This window comes from Phaenicophaeus curvirostris, chromosome 4, assembly GCF_032191515.1.
Source record: "Phaenicophaeus curvirostris isolate KB17595 chromosome 4, BPBGC_Pcur_1.0, whole genome shotgun sequence".
NCBI lineage: Eukaryota > Metazoa > Chordata > Aves > Cuculiformes > Cuculidae > Phaenicophaeus > Phaenicophaeus curvirostris.
This window is the reverse complement of record NC_091395.1, coordinates 49842663-49861045: the sequence shown is the minus strand read 5'-3', so window position 1 is coordinate 49861045 and position 18383 is coordinate 49842663. Positions and strand designations below refer to the sequence as shown.

At 41.8% G+C, this 18383-nt stretch overlaps 1 protein-coding gene across 1 annotated transcript in view; it reads right to left on the bottom strand.

Moving 5' to 3' along the window:
• LNX1 (ligand of numb-protein X 1) overlaps positions 1-4981 on the bottom strand; it is a 67705-nt gene extending 62724 nt beyond the window's left edge. The window contains exon 1 of the mRNA XM_069856078.1: positions 4584-4981. Coding sequence (XP_069712179.1) covers positions 4584-4969 — 386 coding nt within the window. The 5' untranslated portion in view covers positions 4970-4981. The remainder of the gene's footprint in view (positions 1-4583) is intronic.
• Between the last annotated feature and the right edge of the window lie 13402 nt (positions 4982-18383).

The following is an 18383-nucleotide window of genomic DNA, read 5'->3' as shown; positions in this document are numbered from 1 at the left end:
CGCCAACTTAGTTATGAATGACTGTTGACATCCAGCAAGACTAAAAGCTCTGTGGGTTAGCAGGCTAAATAAATAAGAGACGAATAGTTACCGTACGTCGTAGCCCTTTACCCTGAGAGAATCAGTGAACTGGAATTCCCCAAGAAAAGCAAGTAGGCTGTATCTGTGCCTGTGCTCTGATTAATCTCATCGCTTTGTTTTCCTGGAAACTAGATGCCCCAGATGCCGTTGTTTCCATTATACGTGTTCATCTGCTCTGTTTTGAGCTGTAGCCCGCTTGGCTTAACTGGGTTTTTTGTTTGTTTGTTTTAAATTAATGTCTTTAATCAAAACGCCAGGAAATTAAAATGAGGACATAGCTACAACCCTCAACACTAGATTTGTTAAATGTTTGAAAACACCTATGGCATACAGAAATCCTGAGCAGTTGCACGCAACGTGACTAAATTATTAATAGTTGCCCTGCATATCGCACAAGAATATCAAAAGGGGACTTTGTGTTTCTGCAAAACACTGCTATTTTTTGTCTGACAGTAAAGGCAAAATCATTCAGAAATTAGTCTTATTGGTACTAATCGCAACTGTTACTAAAACATTCCCACTCTAGGCACAATACAGTCATTTTTCATATTTTGCACAGAACTAGTAATTTCATTCTTTATCTCAAGGAAGATCTTGAAGTTTAAATTTTTTAAAACACAAACAAAACATAATTCATTATAACATACTAGACCAAATATCTCTTTCTATTCTCTAGAAGCCCTATTAACTAGTACAATAACATTCAAACACAAGTTAAGCTAATATCATTTACAGATGACATTATAAAATTTTCAGTTTATGGGTTGGAAAGATCAGCTATGCATTGTTTGAGGTGGAGTTTTTTTTAAGACATGAAGACATATGCATGGAAAGCTATGTTTAAATTCATGCTATACAGAAAATTACATCTTGCTGTGGGCAAAAATACAAATACGGGGAAATTTCTTTCCTGTCTCAAGTGAATTATTTCTGGTGAAAGGCTTCCCAGCATTTTGCTACAGGCATGCAGATTTGCACACAGAACATTATGTGTGTACACACTGAGAGTGCTGTACCGGGGGATAGGTCTGATGCCCTCCTCTACACCCAGCTCTCTGCAAAGCTATTTATGGAAAGTAAAGAAAAACATAGATTAAGAAATGGAAAAAAAACCCCAAAACCAAACCACTAAACCCAGCAGCCACCAAAAACATCAGCACATAAAAGCAAGTTGATAAGGAAAAAGGCAGCTTCACTCGGCATGTCTCAGCTGCCTCCAAAGCAATGGGGACATACTGCTATTATTAGCCCTCTGGATGGGAAGCAGCTAGTTCGCATCATGGTTTGAAGCTGTTGGCAAGATGCTGCTGGATTTTCTTTGCACGTACACATGAGCACAGACACACAGGCAGACAGACAGACACCCCCCAAAATGCTTGTGGTGAGCCCCTTCCCGCCGCTCGGGTGAGACAGACAAACAGAGAGCACGACGTCGGCGCGACCATGTGTACTCACAGCTCAGAGTACAAGAAGTGCAGGTTGCCCACATTGTCTATGTAGTTTGCAGGACTTAGCCAAGGTAGGACCAGTAACAGGAGAGCCTTCATTTTCAGTGCAGGGCTGGCACTGCTGCTAGGATTCCTCCTTCTCACTGTCTCTCTGTGCTGGTGGGACACACAATGTGAAGCTTTTGTGCCAGTCAAGCCCCTTCTAAGCCAGCCTTTCCATTTGAACGCAATGGTAGCACATTATGAATCAAGCTGAAATCCCTTAAACGAAGCTACACTGCAAAAATCATTGACCTGTAAGAGGATTACTCGATCTGACTCTCGGGTGGGTAGATGTGAGGGTTTAGGGACAGCACAGCATGGTTGGCGAGACAGTGACTTATACTGCAGAGGACAGCGATGCTCGGGGAAGAGACCTGCCTCCTGCACGATTCAGAGTGGTTCTTCAGAGGCAGCTGGTACGTTTACATCACTGCCCAGAAGCAGATGGGTTACGAGCTAACTGCATCACGGAAGGGTGTAGCTGTTTGACAGGGGAGGGGAAGAAATGCCCCCTATGGAGTTTTGAAGCAGGCGATATCAGAAGACCACACCTTTTTAAAGTAAAACACCACAAAAGATCACAGCCAACTGCTGCCTATTTGCATCACAGTCTGAATTCCCCAAATCCAGTCAGATGATTTTGTGCAAACGTAAATCATGTAATAATAAAAGGGCATGTCTCTTCTTGGGGTTTTTTTGTTGGGTTTGGTTTGGTTTTTTTTTTAAGGATGCAAGAGCAAACGTTTTGAGGATTTTAATAAAGATGCTTTTAACGGACTAACTACTCCATGACTGCTGTCATTAAAAAAAAAAGTCCCCTCATCAATTACAAAGCATAAAATGGGAAACTCACCTTGTCCTGTCAGTGACCTTATCTCTGGTCGGGGCACGCTTTCATTTTCTCTGAGAACCAGGATTTGTCCAAGCCTCAATCATGCAAGAAATGTAAGGACTGCCTACTGCCCCGGTGACTCTAGCAGAGCCTACTTCAAATGAGAACACAGATCACGTTCAGTTGATATTTCAGATGGGCTCTGAGCTGTTCTCACCGCAGGCACCAGACTGTTTAGGGCTATTATTTATTTATTTATTTTTATTAGCAAAGTCACACGCTTCTCTTCCTTCTATTGATTCACTGGAGTTAAAGAGAACAGCATAATCTTGATCTGCTCTGTGCTTGGTCATGCCAGAGCCAGTGCCTGAAAAGCACAATGCCCTTCTCCACCACCTGCCATGAGTTGGATGTGAGATGGTGAGGAAAGTTTCTGCATTTCTAAGAATTAAATTAGGCAGAGGCATAAGATAACTTTGGTGATAATTAATAAACTAATGCTGCACTGAAAAAAATTAAGGTCCTACACACTCTGCAATCACAAGGTTGCAGAAGCTCCCCTTTAGAGGTCACTCAGAAAGTGACCTAATTCTTCCGTGGATGGGAATGTCCCTGAGGCTGCACTACCCATGCCCTGGAAAGCTAAACCCCACAGCAGCAGAGGTTCACCATGATTTCCTACTCTTCTGCATCTGCCCTTTGGCATTAAGGTAACTCAGCCCCTCAAACCATCCAGAGGAAGGAAAATCCACATTATGAATGGCAAAGAAGCAGCTGCCCAGCCTCGGTAGGCACTGCCGTGTACTACACTACATTAGAGGCTTTAGGTTTTGATGCGAAGGGAGACCACTGCTCTTGTCTCTTCAGCCTGCTGCTCCCTGAGTTTGCAAAGCTGGGACTTGGTGAAGGAAGTCTCAACAGGGCAGGAGCTAAAGTAAGAGGCTGTAGGAACACATTGCAAAGACAATTCTTCCTGTCTCTGGTTGGGGTCAGGCCAAGTGAGCCAGGGGCATAAGATGTTAAAGATCTTGAAGGGAAAATCCAAGCCATGAACATCCAATAATAAGCACTGGAATAAAACTTGCCAGGCTTTTTACAAGACCAAATAATGGTTTACAACATTGCAATTCTGCAAGATATGTATGTGAAGCACATCTTTACTACTACCTTAAGGAGGAGAATGCAAAATACTGTAGTGACTTGCACATGTCCATGTAGTAGAGTCAACACTAGAAATCAGGAACTGTGCTTCTGTGGTTTCTGTGTAAAAAACAATATTCCAATTTGCTTAGTTATAGTGTAGATTATTTTCTTTCTAGTTTTTATGGCCACAGCACCATCATCTCAAAAAGGTGAGGACAAAAGGGGGTCTAAAATCTATTTAAGTGAGCTATATACATAAACAAATGGGTATTTGCACTAGAGGCTCAAGATTTTGTTGTGGGAGTCTGTAGAGAAACCAGCTCAATAACAACAGCTCACAGCAGGCTGTCAGTCCTGCATCACTATTGAAATTAGTATTTGTGTCCTGTCAGAGAAGTACTGGCCAAAGGCAGAAAATTATGAGTGACTTTGCTAGTTTTTCCCCTCAGCAGCGGAAAGTTAACCTTGTAGAGCGCTGCTGGCCTGGCCTGGAGATGACTGCTACTGCCTCTTACATCATGACCCATGAGCCAGCAGCACTCTCAACAGGAAAAGCCAGGTCCAGAACTGGGTGTGCTCACCTGGAAGAAAGGAGCACTCAGCTCCAAAGACCAACACCAAGCTAGAATATTTTCTGCTCTACTTCTCATGTAGGTCATCTGTGATTCAAAAAAGGGCAATTATAAAACCCTTAATGTAGTACTAAAATATTTATGATAGCTCAGCTTTCCAAAACTCAAAGATCTCTTTGGATGACTAAATACACACTTCCATTATGCAGCTAACCATAAGATATCCGCCCTGAAATGCTAGTGATAGCAGGAAGTCCCTTGAATGCATTTGATTCTAAAAAAGTAGTAACACCTCATCACATAAATGGGCTAAATTGAGCTCTAAATTAATGATACTGTAGATGTTCATCGACATTGAAATCAGTAAATCTTTCTTAAAATAGACAGTTAACATAAAATCAGCATTAGCTGAAAATATTCTTTGATCTCCTCAAGAAAAACAGTGAAAACAAGCCAACAACTTACTGGGTTTGGAAATGCTGTTCGAGGTGACTGCGTTGCATGACCTCTGAGCAGTGTTCTGTGAAAGGGCAGCTAACCATTAGCTTGTCCAGGAGGTTATTCACTAATATGCTGGACTTCCTGCATGTCTGGAGAATCACAAGCTTGCGGTCCATGGGGCAGAAGTCTTTTTCCATGAGGAAGTTTGTAAGGCAGGCTGTGCAGAAGGTGTGACCACAGAGTGTGTCTAACGGCTGAAGCAAAGGTTGCAGGCAAATGTGGCAGATTAGATCATCATCTACTTCTTCGGTGTAGCTGTACAAGTGATTTTCTTCCGGTAAATGCGCTTGGCCACAGGTGACACAGAGTGAAGGGGAGCTATCCTCCATTTCTTCTTCTTTCCAGCTCATCAACAGAATGGATGCAATTCAAAATAGGGCAGATGGGAATACTCGACCTGTTTTCTCTTCATGAGAGCTGCAGCAATGCTTGTGTGCCACCAGATCTGGGGGGAAGAAAGCCGAAGGGTTATGGATTGTTTTCTCTCATCGTATTTACAGTATGTATCCGGATATGAAGCAGTTTAGCAGGTATTAGGGAAGGATTGCATCTTTGAGAGGGGAGGGTGAAACAAAGAAGAAGGCAGAAAACCAAGGAGAGTTAATGCCATCAACTTCTTATCTCTCAAATCTGACTCAATTTATACAATTACTCTCATTCTAAAGAAAGCTACCAAAATAGGATGAATGCTACAGAAATTTAATGAAAACCTTAAATTAACATGTAACTGCAGTTTCAGTCAGTTGATTTTGTGTTCATGTTACTTCTGCTGGAAAAGCAGCATCATCTGTAGGCAAACATTACAAGACTGCATATAGAAACACAGGTAAGAATAATGGTTACTGCCCCAGCCACCTGCTCAACACAGCAAGGGAAAGCAGCAACTTCACCTGACTCAAACTAGCGTACAGACACTGTACAAACACCCAGAGGGTCTTAGGGTCTTGAGGATTTAGAGCTTAGCACCCTCTAGACTATCTTCTTCCCACAGCAGCACTGTATCTTTCTGATTTCCAAAACAGTTGAACACAAGATCTCATCTTTTACGTCATGTATGGTGGCTTTACAGATGGCAAGAATGTACTTTGGGGAAAATTCAGATATTGGCTTTCTTGCCCTGGGGTTGCAGGAGCCTGCATCCAAAGTTTGTCTGCTTATCACCTCATGGCACTGCTCTGGGTGCCTGAAGTCAAGCAGTTAAAACCATCTGCACCAGCACAACCAGTTCAAACCTTCATCTTACTTCCCAAAGCATCAAATACCTCCTGTGCTGAAGTGAAGTCCACAACACGGTACTGTATCAGTGAAAACTAGGCCAATTCACTTAATTTGTATTCCAGAAACCCAGTATGTCCCTAACTAGAGGCCAAATTACCTCTGGCCAGAGCACCTGCCTGCTGGTATTTTAAAGATGTGAACTTTGTGGGTGGCAGCAAAACTGAAGAGTAATTTGTAGTTTTTACTTGAAGAACCCCGACTGCTCATTGGAGCACTTATGTCTCATTACATCTATGCTTATTTTGATATACCACTTTGAAAATAAAGACAAAGATATAAAATATGCAGTAGTCTCATTACTACTCTTGCTTGAAAATTTAAATCTTATTTGCTGCTCTGCTATAACACTGTACCCTTGCTTCCAGCTTGACTTAATTTGCTGAGACAATGTGTCAGCCTCAGACATCCATGTTTGAGGACAAATGAGGGGAAGAATAATAAAAAAAAATCTAAGAGAACATTTTCATATAAAGTAAATCCTTCTTTTTATGCAAAGCTCAAAGGCTCTAAACCTGAGAAATTAAACTTTAACATGGCGAGGTTTTGTGACATAAAGGTAAAATGATAGCTTTGCTAACTCTAACCAGATGCTTAAATGTCAAACAGTCACTTTAATGCTGTGCTAGATGTTACTCTTATGTAGCAATTATATTAAGTGGCTGTATAATAATATTTTTTGCTTGCAAGACCAAGATCTGCATAAGCTCTATCCCCTGATTAACAGTAGCTTCATTTACATTAAACTCATTGCCTACTAGAACTCTTGCAAATATTTAAAATTCTCTCTACTGCAACAAAAGCTTCTCTTTAAAAACTATTCATCAGAGCTTTACATACAGCTTCTGGTGAAAAAATGAACATCTTTCTGTGGTGCAGAAAATAACTCTGCCTCCTATCTTAATATGGGAATTAAAATTAGTATTACTTGGTTCTTCAAAGGCGACACAGAGCAAAATGAAACAAGACAAAAGATGATCATGAGTCTGAGGTGAGGACTGTTTGGGCGCTGCAAGTGACTCCTGATAGGCAGCTCTTAAGCAATTCCTTGATGAAGCTGGGTGGCTGCAAGCTAGTGTTTGATCTATTGGTATTCGTGTTTCACGGAGCGAGAGGCGGGGTGTTCAGCTGATCTCCATATCCCTGGCTCATGGAGGGGAGCCTACCCAGAGTCAACAAGGCCTCTTGCAAGCATGGCAACGGGATTTATGGGATTGTGGCTTTAAAAATATCTAAGAACTAATTAGAAATTAATAAAACATGACAAAAATAGCATTGCTTTATGAACTTCATTCTTTCCTACATTTTCAAAATGCCTTGCCTTCACAGCAACCAGAGGAGCAGGTAACATCATGCTGTCTCTCCACACTCCTGAAACATGTCCTTCTACCAGCATGCGCAGGTAGATCCACCACATGGATTCTTTCCCCGTGCACCACTCATGAGAATACAGCCAACTCCAACATTTTGTTGCCTCGTGGATATTTTCAAGTGCAGAAACTCTTGCTTCCTGCTTGCAGGAGACCCAGTGCCTGGCTCCCATCAGCAAACTTGCTGAAAGCTGGAACCGAAGACCTGCTCCAAGGCAGAACCAGCCGCAACAGGAACAGGAACATGGGCATCTGGATGGCTTCCTCCCAGAATCGTGCCCTAATCCTGAAATTACTGCTCCTCCACTCCCACATTCAGAACACATCAGCTCATCTGCTACAAGTTATGTAAAACTGGAAACTGCTACAGCTCCAAAAGGACTACAATTATTTCCATAATGACAACATAGAGGCATTGCTGCCCTGAGACCACGCTTCACTGCAGCAAAAATGATGAGTGAAGCCCCAGAAGAAGCAAAGTCAGACTGTCCTGGGCATATTACAGATACTTTCCATGAACCTAGCATGCTCATAAGGCACTGCTAGTCAAAAGGTACGACTACAGGGAACTGTACACAAATTTTACAATGTTCGCACAAATTACAAATACTTACCACAGTGCAGGGAAAAAGAAACATCCATGTTAATTAGTAACAGGCATTGAATTTTCAGGTGGACTTAATTCAAGTCCTGTGGTCTCTATTATTTAGAAAATTTGGATTAGACAACAACATAAATCTGAAATAAAAAAAAAAAATCTGTCAGCTTCTTTTGGCTAATCTGGTACATGTTCACCCATGATTAACCTTCTTAAATTGCTGGATATATCCAGCAATGAAATGATTGCTGTCTGTCTGTGGGCGGTGATTATGCCACCAAAGGAGTTAGCATAGAAGGCAGGTGATGGAGTTGTTGCACAGATTTGATGAGAGGCAGACATTTACAATGTGTGTCATTTGTATTTATAACATTCATGCACTGTCATGACAAGCTACATAATTAATTTAATGTCCTTCCAGGAAGCTTGGAGCCTCAGTTCCTTTTGAACAATGGAGAAGGAAAAGGAGATTGAAAATCAACCTGCTGATACCCAGTGAGTATTTCTACTTCTTCTATTAACTTCTATTTTTTATTAATAACAAAATACACTTTGAGCAAAGAATTGTGTGGTAAACCACAGCTAAGTGAAAAAAAGGCATTTATTACATGGCTGAATGTCTCTTCTTCAAGGCCTGTGCTTGGGGAAGGAGGAGAGGGGAAAGGAGTAGAGAGGAATCATATAGCCATTTGTAATCAGTGGCAACCTCAACAGGGTGAGGATGTCACCTTGGCAGTCTCATGATGGCTTACTGCAAGACCCGTATTGACAGGGACTAGTTGCTGCATGGATGATTGGCAGAAGGAGCTTTGGAGCCCAAGAAGACAACACCAGCATTTGCCACTTTGCTGCTGTGCAGGAAATTTGCAACAGTTCAGGTCCCAGATTTAGCATAATTGTACAATGCCTAACAGCTTGGCTTAAATAAATAAAATTAAATACTGATCTGTAAGAATGTTAGTGTTATGACACTGCTGTAAATCAAGCTCCAGTCCAAGGCAGAGACCTGAAGCACAGGGACATGGTGCAAATTATGAAGGAAGTACACTGTCATCCTGGATATCCATGCTGCCAAGCTTTCATATCCATATTGTCAAAATGGATTGAAAAGGGTCACATCAGGGCATAAAATTATCCCCAGAGCTGTGGCCACAGTGAAAACTAATATCAAGGAAACACATTTTTTAAGTTGCTCAACAGACTGGACTTATTTGACGGAGTTTCCATCTTACACATCTTCACTGCTTAGGAATTTGCAGCCACCAGGAGCATTTGAGATAGCAACACAACAAACCCAGACAAAAACTGTGGGCAGTAAACATGGAGAGCAGAGAGAATGCCTTTCATCTCCTTGCACAGCCAAGGTGGTAGTTGTCCCATCCCTATGAAACATTTAAGCAATCTTAGACTTAAATCCTGACTTACCATAGTTACACTGGCAGCAGCATAGTGAGAAGAGGGTTCACCAAGCAGAGTGACAAAGCTTTACTGCCTCTACCCAGCCACACCATCAAATATTAACCCAGCGGTTCAAGAGGCTGCACTCAGAAGCAGCATGAAACAAACTGGAATAAGCTTCAGGTAGCAACAATATGAGTAACAAAGTCTGAAAGAGAAATAATTAAGTAATGAAAGAGTGAAGAAGGGGCTAACACTGGAGGGAATAAATAGATGCCTAAAGGGCAGAGAAATAGTGACGTGGAGCCTGGAAGGGCAGCAACTGGTTTAAACCTCAGCTAGTGAATGACAAGCCAGTGAATGGACGTTCCTGGAAAAGGAAGGAGTGGCACAGATGAGCTGCAAAAGCAGTAGAGGAATTTAGCTCCAGTAGCTCTGATGTAGCGTGGCTTGGGGATACTGCAGTCCTCAGAGTCAAGGAAAAGGGTGGCCAGCATGCAAAGGAAAAATGGCTTCTGAATAGCACTGTAAGATTGCTACGTATTAGTTGGTTTTGGTTTGGTTTTTCTCTCTGTGTATTTAAGTAACACATTTTATTAATAGTCCTGTTTTATTTTTGGACTCTAATCATGCACATAAATTCTATATCTGCTGATGAAAAGTGGATATCTTTTCAAGCCCCTTTTCTCAGCCACACAACCCCATAAAAAGCAGAGCTACCACTGACAGAGCTGTTGTGTTCTTACTAGCCAGATTGTGATCACAAAGTCACACTGCAGTTCTTCCCCAGCACCTGTGTGGGCTGTTATCTCCTACAAATGTGCACTTCCAAATGGATTGTGGCCATCCTTTAATGTGGTTCTGGCACTGTGTGGCCAAAGGGGCTGGTCTACAGGCATGCAATGAGATTTCTCCATGTCAGTAGCCTTGCCAGCTGCTAAGTTAGAAGCTCATTTTTCTTCAAGAGATACTTTTACCTGGCCTTCCTTTCACAGTAGTTGTGAGCATGTTGCAACCAACATCTGCCTTTATTGATACTCAGTTTATTTTGCTCAGAGCCTGGGATAGCCTCCACTTCTCCAGCCTAAACAATCCCGGTTCCCTCAGCCGCTCCTCATAATTAACTCTTTAATGAAGCCTCAACCCAGCTGCCAGTAGACAAGGGCAGGTCAGGAGGTGTGAGAATTGTCCCCATCTAGTGGCTCACCCACACTGTGTAGGAGAGCGGATCACAGCCAGAAGGGAGCAGAGATCCTCCTTCACCCTTAAGCAAAAGCTCAAAACCTTCAGGTTATGCAGGATTAGCTGAGATGATACTCAGGAAAGCATAGCCCTTACTACTCCTGTGAGAATCAAGGTTACAAAATCACTCTACCTATTTCATATTCAGTGTTTTATAATAAGGCATCAGGTCAAATGCTCACATAAAACTATTCGTCATTAACCAAGAGAGATTTTGACACTGTTTTAATTTAACATCTTTCATCAAACTGTCTTTGCTGGTAGCAGGCCTCCCAGTTTCCCCATTATCATGCTTTATACTGATAACTGCACCTTTCTGACTGAAGGTTTTATAGATTACACTGACTTTACTGTTCAAGTTATAACTTATTTTGGAAGCCATTGGGCAGCCTGTTTCTTTCACAATACTAGACAACAGTTGTGGAAAACCTTATAGAATGACCCATAATCCAGAAAAACCTGTTTTCCATCCAAAGAGGCAGTGATTCACATTCCAAAGGCTTGGGTAAAAAATATCTTAATAATTTCTACCAACCTTGGCATAGCTGCACTTAAAGCTATAGAGGTTAAGTCAGCCTGCCTAGATTTGAAACTGTGTTCAAATGGAAGTTATAAAACACTAAGGTGCCTAAAACCTTATCATTACACCTTAGGACCAGTATTCCTCCTACTTGTATGTTTCTCTCTCTCTTTTCCACCTCCCCCATTATTTTTAAATCTGTTCTACCTATAGAAAGGTCAAAATACTTTCTTTTTGCTTGAGGTGTAATCAGTAGTAGACCATCTCCAATGGAGATTAGTTACGGGCAGAGATGAGATGTCTACCTCCAGGTAAAAAGTCAGTAGTTGGAGGACAGTTGGGGGTCCCAGGGACATTGATTTAGCAGACAAGAATTCAGCTTGACTTTTAAGATTTTTTGAAATATCATTAGAACTGGCTGCTAGAGGAAAACAATTGTATTTAAAAGTTAAGCACACCAGTGCTGAATATCTCTTTGACAAACAGAAGCTTCAAACCCTCTCCTCTGCTTGGCCCCAGCATTAAGACAGCTGTTTCTTCAAAGTTATTATTAGTCAAAAAGTCTTTCTCAGAGCTTTTAGTGATGAAAGACATTTCCAGCTGAACAGAAAAATCCAACAATGCATTGCAGTAGGTGAATAACCCTGACTTTTTAAGTTGTAGCTCAAGCTGTGAAACCTAACAGAAATGTCATACTCGCCAGCACGCACAATAACTTCAAAAACCAGAACCAGATTGTTCGGGGAAAAAAAAAGTTTTCTCTGTGGCTCATGCTGGAATTTACAGAATAAACCAATGCTGGAAAAAGTTTTTTTGTTGTGGAATTGTAGTATCTGAAATGTCTTTTAGGAATGTATGGAAATTTATTCTGCTTTTTTGTCTCTCTCTGTCTCATATGCCCACACAAACCTGAGTTGCTCTTTCTGACAATTTCATGAATACAAACCTTTACTCAACATCTTAAAATGAAAAAAATCAGCCCAGAAGTAATCTGAGAATATTAGGAACAGCTGAAAAAGGTTTGAGTGAAGAGAAGGTTTGAATAAAAGATTACATATGCTCAGGCTAACCTACCCACACTAAAAGGAACATGTCGTATGAATGAACTCACCTTAGCAGAGGAAGGCAGTATTTCTGAGAAAACCTGTTGCTGGCATGCCTCTAGTTGTCAAATACTGTGTTGGTTGAGGTAATAATTTCCATTTCTTGCTTTTTTCAGAGTTCAGTAAACCCAGACTTGGACCAACAACTTATGTCAGAACTACAAACTCAGACTCCAAGAGCAAAGACGAGTCGTAGCACAATGGGCAGGCTGTGGGTAACTGCTTCTCAAATCCAGACGTTCTACCTGCTCAAAGGAAGTCAATCATGTGGCTGAAGCAAGGCTATGTGAGCAATCATGATTGACTCCTAAAGTGCTTCCTAAACATGTACTCATCCTAATTGACATAATAAATGCCATCGGCATTTCACACACTAAATTATAAAATTGCCGATGGCTAGTTATGTAACAAAAGGTGAATTACTACTCTGATTTGGCTGAGGGTTCCGGCTGACTTTGGCGGGACTGACAACCTCACAAATACCACAAGCTTGTTTTCAGCTGTTTGACCAAGTAACGAAACTGTGTTTTTGTGGCTGGATAACTGGATTTCCCAGCTGCCTTTCAAGGTGCTGGTAGCTAAGAATAGTTGTAACAGTCCATGCAGCCTGCATGCAGTGCATCCCTCACCCTTGCTCCAGCTGGGAGTCTGCTGTACCTCTGCGGTAGGGAATATGTCTGCCCACTCTCCTCCTGTGCTTCAGAGCAAGGAAACATGGGCCTGAAGACCACTGTGGAGCTATAGGGTGCTCCAGCCAGGTGCTTCTCAATACAGACAGCCAAGCCTGCAGACATACATAGATTCACACTGGGTACATGGAAACAGGGAGACATAACATAAAAAACCTTGCTGCTGCAAAGTAAAGCGTAAAACTTGGAATAAAATGCATTTGCTTTTAAAATAATAAAATGCTCTGCTTTGATTCTTGATATAAACTCCATGACAGTGCTTCTACCCTGTTTCCTAAAGAAACATGGCAGCTCTGCGCTTGTTCTCTCTCCGAGTCTCTTTATTAATCCGTGCTCTTTTGCTCCCTATGCTTTTGGATCCATTTTTCAATTTCAGCCCACTCTGAAAGAACAGAAGATGCTTTCTTACACATTATCACAATTACCACGAAAATAAGTGGCTAGGTAGGACAGAGAAGAAACTAATGTTCCCACAAAAAGAAAGACTGCAAAACGAACCCAAACCATACTGGATATTAGCATAGACAAGCAGGAAAAAGAGGACAGTACATAGCCTGGTCTCAAGAAAAACTGATGTTGGAACTACTCCATATTAAACAAAGCCACAGGGAAATAGCTTTCACTAATTCTTCTGCCTACTGAAACCCAATACGTAATCCAAAAAGGTAGTTCTTTCCCTACTTCCAGCTTCCATGCCTTACTGCTGAGTTGTTTTACTATGTGCCCAACACCGAAAGTACCCAGCCTCTTTGAGAAGAGGAAGGTGTTTCTTCCTCCACTGTGCATTGTTCAGCTACTTGCCTAGCTGAATGAACAACAAAACTCACAAAACTCCTCGTGACCTTGGTCCATTAGGAATAAAAATTACCCTCAGTGTGAATGCAAGCTGCTGCTAGCGTGCAGGGGTAAGGGGCTAGGGTGTACTGGGGAGCAGGGAAAAAGGGTGGATTGGGCTTGGAAGCCGTGGCTGGATGAAGGCAGTCTGGTTGCCGGTGGTGCCCATTTAGTCTCAGAGAAGACTTGCTTGTCCTACTTAAAACATTTTGCTCACAACACTTTGAAGATTTTCTGTCTTCAGACAGCAGGTAAATAATCTTGTTGACTTTCCAAACTGCGGGACCAAGAACATCTACCAAACCTCTCCCACCCTGCCTCAGCACCCTCTAAAATGCTTCTAAGTAGCTTTTCTCTCTTTTGCGGTACAAACTCCATTGTGGTTTTGCAGGATGAGATTTATGTTGGTAAGGATGAAGAATGACCTGCCCAACTCACTTGCAGTTTTGTGATAGTGCAAGTGGCTCAGCCAGCACAAATACAACCTGAGAGCGCCTGTATATCCCTGGTTAGATGTTCACTTCGCACAAACACAATGCAACACAAAACTGCTGCAAAAGCCACAGCATCTGCATGAACAACAAACCATGCTGTACACACAGGCTCAGTGAGGGGCTCTGCCCTACTTAACCTGAAAATAATAATAATAAAAAAGCAATACATAAAGCAAAACACATGGGAATGTGAAAATCTTATCTTAATACAGCTTCAAAATAAGTCTTAATCTCTCTTCACAATCCTCTCCCAGGGCCCCAAGCGGGTCAGCTGGGAAGCCAGGCGATGCTACCTCTCTGCCCCCTCAGTGCCAGGGCGAGCTGCTGAAAAGGAAAGAAAGGGAAGGGGCACAAAGCATCATTAAGGACTTCTGCCCTGGAGGAGGTTGAAGCCTTACATCTCACCCTGCCACCCACAGCCACAGTGCTTGCCACCGTCAGACCACACAGCATCTTTCCACATGTGACCACAAGACAACATTTAATAACTACAAAATGCAGAACATGTGAGGGATAACCTTGCTAATAACACATCATGAAGTAAGCCATGCTTTAATTACAACTTTATAACTGCTCCTCTCATCCAGGAGTCTTTTAATGCTTGACAAACTACTTAATGAGTTCTCACAACACCCCATGGGGACATTTTTTAGGAGCAGCCCGCAGCATGGTTAGGTGAGCAAGGGAAGGGGCAGCTGGCTGCTCCCGTGCTACATGGCCAGGTTCCGGTGACACTGATGCTCAAGCCTCCATTGCAAGAGTCTTATGAGGAAATGTGGCCACAGAGGTGCCCTCAGACCTGGTCTGAGGGAAAGCCCTCATAAGCTCTTGGCTTCTAGGAGTGCATCATCTGCTTCATGAATATACACCCACGGGGAACAGCAGCAACTTGCAGCACTTGGCCCCCCAGTGTGATTTGTCTAAGCAGGAAAAGCAAATGGTTTAGGTAAAATCGCTGGCCCGTTACACTTAACTTACTTTTGTCATTAAGCTTATTCATTTGGAAGCAAGCTGTGAGCTTATAACTATTACCCAAATGGAAAGTACTGGGGAAACACAAAGTATTTAAGCAGCCATGGAAGCAGATCATTAGCTAAAGATGTGCAATAGTTTCTATTTGAGGGCATCTTTTTGTAGCAGGATAATCACCAAGATCCCTGCCCCACAAATGTCTCAGTAAATAAATTTTGTTTATTATAGTGACTGAGACCTCAGCTACCAAAACACATCCTCTAGAGCCTGGTTCTGCTCTTATTGGCTCAGTGCTGGGAAACAGCATCTCTGAGTATGCTACTACTCATTGGATTTGATTCATCATTTCTTTACTGGGGCTTTGTGGGAACTACATATTAAAGTCCATTGTTAATTAGCAGGCATACATTGCTGATGGCCTTGTAATAGTCTCCATAAATGAAGGGGCTTACTAAGATTTTGTCAGCCAGGACACATGAGTGACAGCAGCCTCGGAAAGATAGTTAAGTCTGTAGCTGAATTACTATCAGCTTCCAGAACCAGTTCTGTGGGTGTGGAGACTGAACGTGTGCTGCTTAATCTCATGATGAGAAACCAACTAGGAATTATGTGCCTAAACTGTCCTGCTTCCTGCATCTCCTTCTACACAGTCAGATGTGTTCTGTTGCACGCACGCAAGCAAGAGGATTTTTTAATTATTTCAAATTCCTCCTTCAACAATTCATAGTTATTTCAGCATCTCAGACCCTTTTTTACTGAACCTAAACTGGGTTATTCTTTTAAATAGCAGTAGTATGATTAGATGACTCCTCTAACTGAAAATATGAAAACCCAAAGCTATGCAACAAGATACTTTTCAGCACTGAGTTCTACTTGTAAAATCCTGTGTGAACCAGTACTGTTAATTACGTAGTACAAAGAGCTACAAACAAAAATCAGCTTTGAAGGACAACTGCAAACAAACATCATCATCCACATGTTTTAATATCAGCATCTCAATGGCACCATGTAGCTGTAGGCACAAAAAGTAAAAGACTAGGAAAAAGAGAAGGAAAAAGTGGAGTAGAATTGTATCCAAAATCATGTCAAAATTAACTTGCTTTCAGATAAGCCAGTTTCTGAATAGGTGCATCATCCCTTAATAAGAAATTACTGGCACATGGAAGCCATCATTTTAGTAAGAATCTTTGTTTTAATAAAGATGTTGCAAGTGTATTAAAACTGGAGGACGAAGAACAGGGCTGCTAGGAGACACCAGACAGTTATGAAGTTTCAAAGTGTTTAGCTCCTTGATTTCCTTGTAGAAGAGTAATCAATATTGATTCAGAGGGATGGCAACTGTATGCAACTGGAGGTATTTGCAGCTGACAGGAGCTGCCAACTAACCCTTCCCTGAATACTGTATTTACCAAAGGTGAAAGATTTTGCTTCCATGTTCTATCCCTTTGAATCATGTGATTCAGGTAAATGATCTTTGTTACAGATTCACCTTGAGCCTTTGGGGAAAGCCTCAGAAAAATCAACTGCATCTTGACGCATTCTAGTTTCTAGGAGTCAAAACTCCAGTGGAAGACTCTGGACTTGCACTGCAAACTATTACCGGGTCAGGTAGCTCGCATGATACTAATATCTGGTCATTTTAACTAGAAAGGGGCCCCACTAACTCCCCAAAAGGCTATTGCCACAGAGTCCCTCAAAAATCAGCTGCAGGCCTCTGTCTGCAGTGAGAGGAGCCAAACAGTCCAGGCTGCAGCATCCAGCTGTGGAGACAGGTCTGGCAGCTCCAGAAATGCCTAACTGCTTCCCTCCAAGCATCCAGCTTGGACAAGACTCTGCCTTTGAATGCCTCTACTAATTTACCTTCCTGCTGGAAAAAATGTTGTTTGATTTCCTAGTTTGCAGTGAAATGAAGCTAATCTATCATCTCATAATGTGTGCAAGATTTATTCCGTTTTGCAAAGGAAAACTATGCTGGACAAAGATGCCAGCGGCTTCAGACTTCTTCCAAAAGACAATTCAATTTTCTCCTCTGATAGATGATCACAACCGTGAGCCAGGAGCATTCCTCCTTCCAAATCTGTGCTACAATGAAATCTTGGTGCAGTTAATGCTCAAACACATTGGCTTGGAACAGCTTTCCAAAAAGCAGAATTCATGTGAGAGAAGGGGAGGACACTTGTACAGGACAAGAAAGACAAATGAGAAGCAGGAGAAAGACTATTTTCAGGTGACAAGAAAAAGATAATGAAGCAAGAGACAAGCTTCTCCAGGCTGATTCAATTTACATTTTTGGAAAATATACGTGGGCTCTGAGGTTTGGGGTGGAAGAGTATAAAAGAGTAAATTAGTAACATATTACATCTTTAAGATGAATTATCAGTCTTAGGAAAGTGGATTAGAATATTGAGGATACAACTCTCCTCAAAGCAGCAGCTTTCCAAATGCCTAACAGTGGTCAATCCTGGTTTTTATTTACAGATCACCATTTGTGCTTTTCTAACAACATTAGATGATAGGTAGTGCTGTTTCAATAAAGTGGTGGAGCTGCCTTGATATTGTTCAGCATGAAGCTGAATAAGCAAACGAAAAGCACTTTCAAGGGTGGGATGAGCAGCGAGCTCCATCTCTACAAGATACTGTGGGAAAACAAGCGCCTTGTGTTGTGCTCGGTACAGTGACCCAAGGTATTCTTGCTTTTTCTGCACTTGCAAGAACACTTTCCTAGTCACCAGGCACCCAGAGAAGATAATAATTGCAAGCCTAATATGCACACCTTTCCTAGTTTTTGTGGTTTTCATTAGTAGATGTCAAAGTGGCCAAGAGCTTGATGCAAGTGGCCCACCCCTATTTATTAAAAACACCCAAAAATGCATTTAGCTTTACACATTTAAATGGTTCCTTCCGATTTATGTTCTTGGACCTCTAGTCTACTGGGTACTTAAAGCGTATGGTTTAGCTTGTAAGGATGTCCATGTATCCATTGCAGTCCTGGATTTAGGTTGGCACATATGTTCATATACATGTTCTCACATCAGCGATCACTTTCATTGGTAAAAATAAAACTTATAAGAACTTATCTGCATTCATACATATTCGTAGGTTTGCAGCTCCTCTATATATCTGTACTGAACTACAAGACTATTTCAGTTAACAACCGAGGAGAGGAGAACATGAGCTAAACATACAAACTAAACCAAGTTCTCCTTCTCTCCTCACTTCAGCTGCAGTTACATATCTAAAAACAAGCTGCAAGATACAGCAGGGGTGAA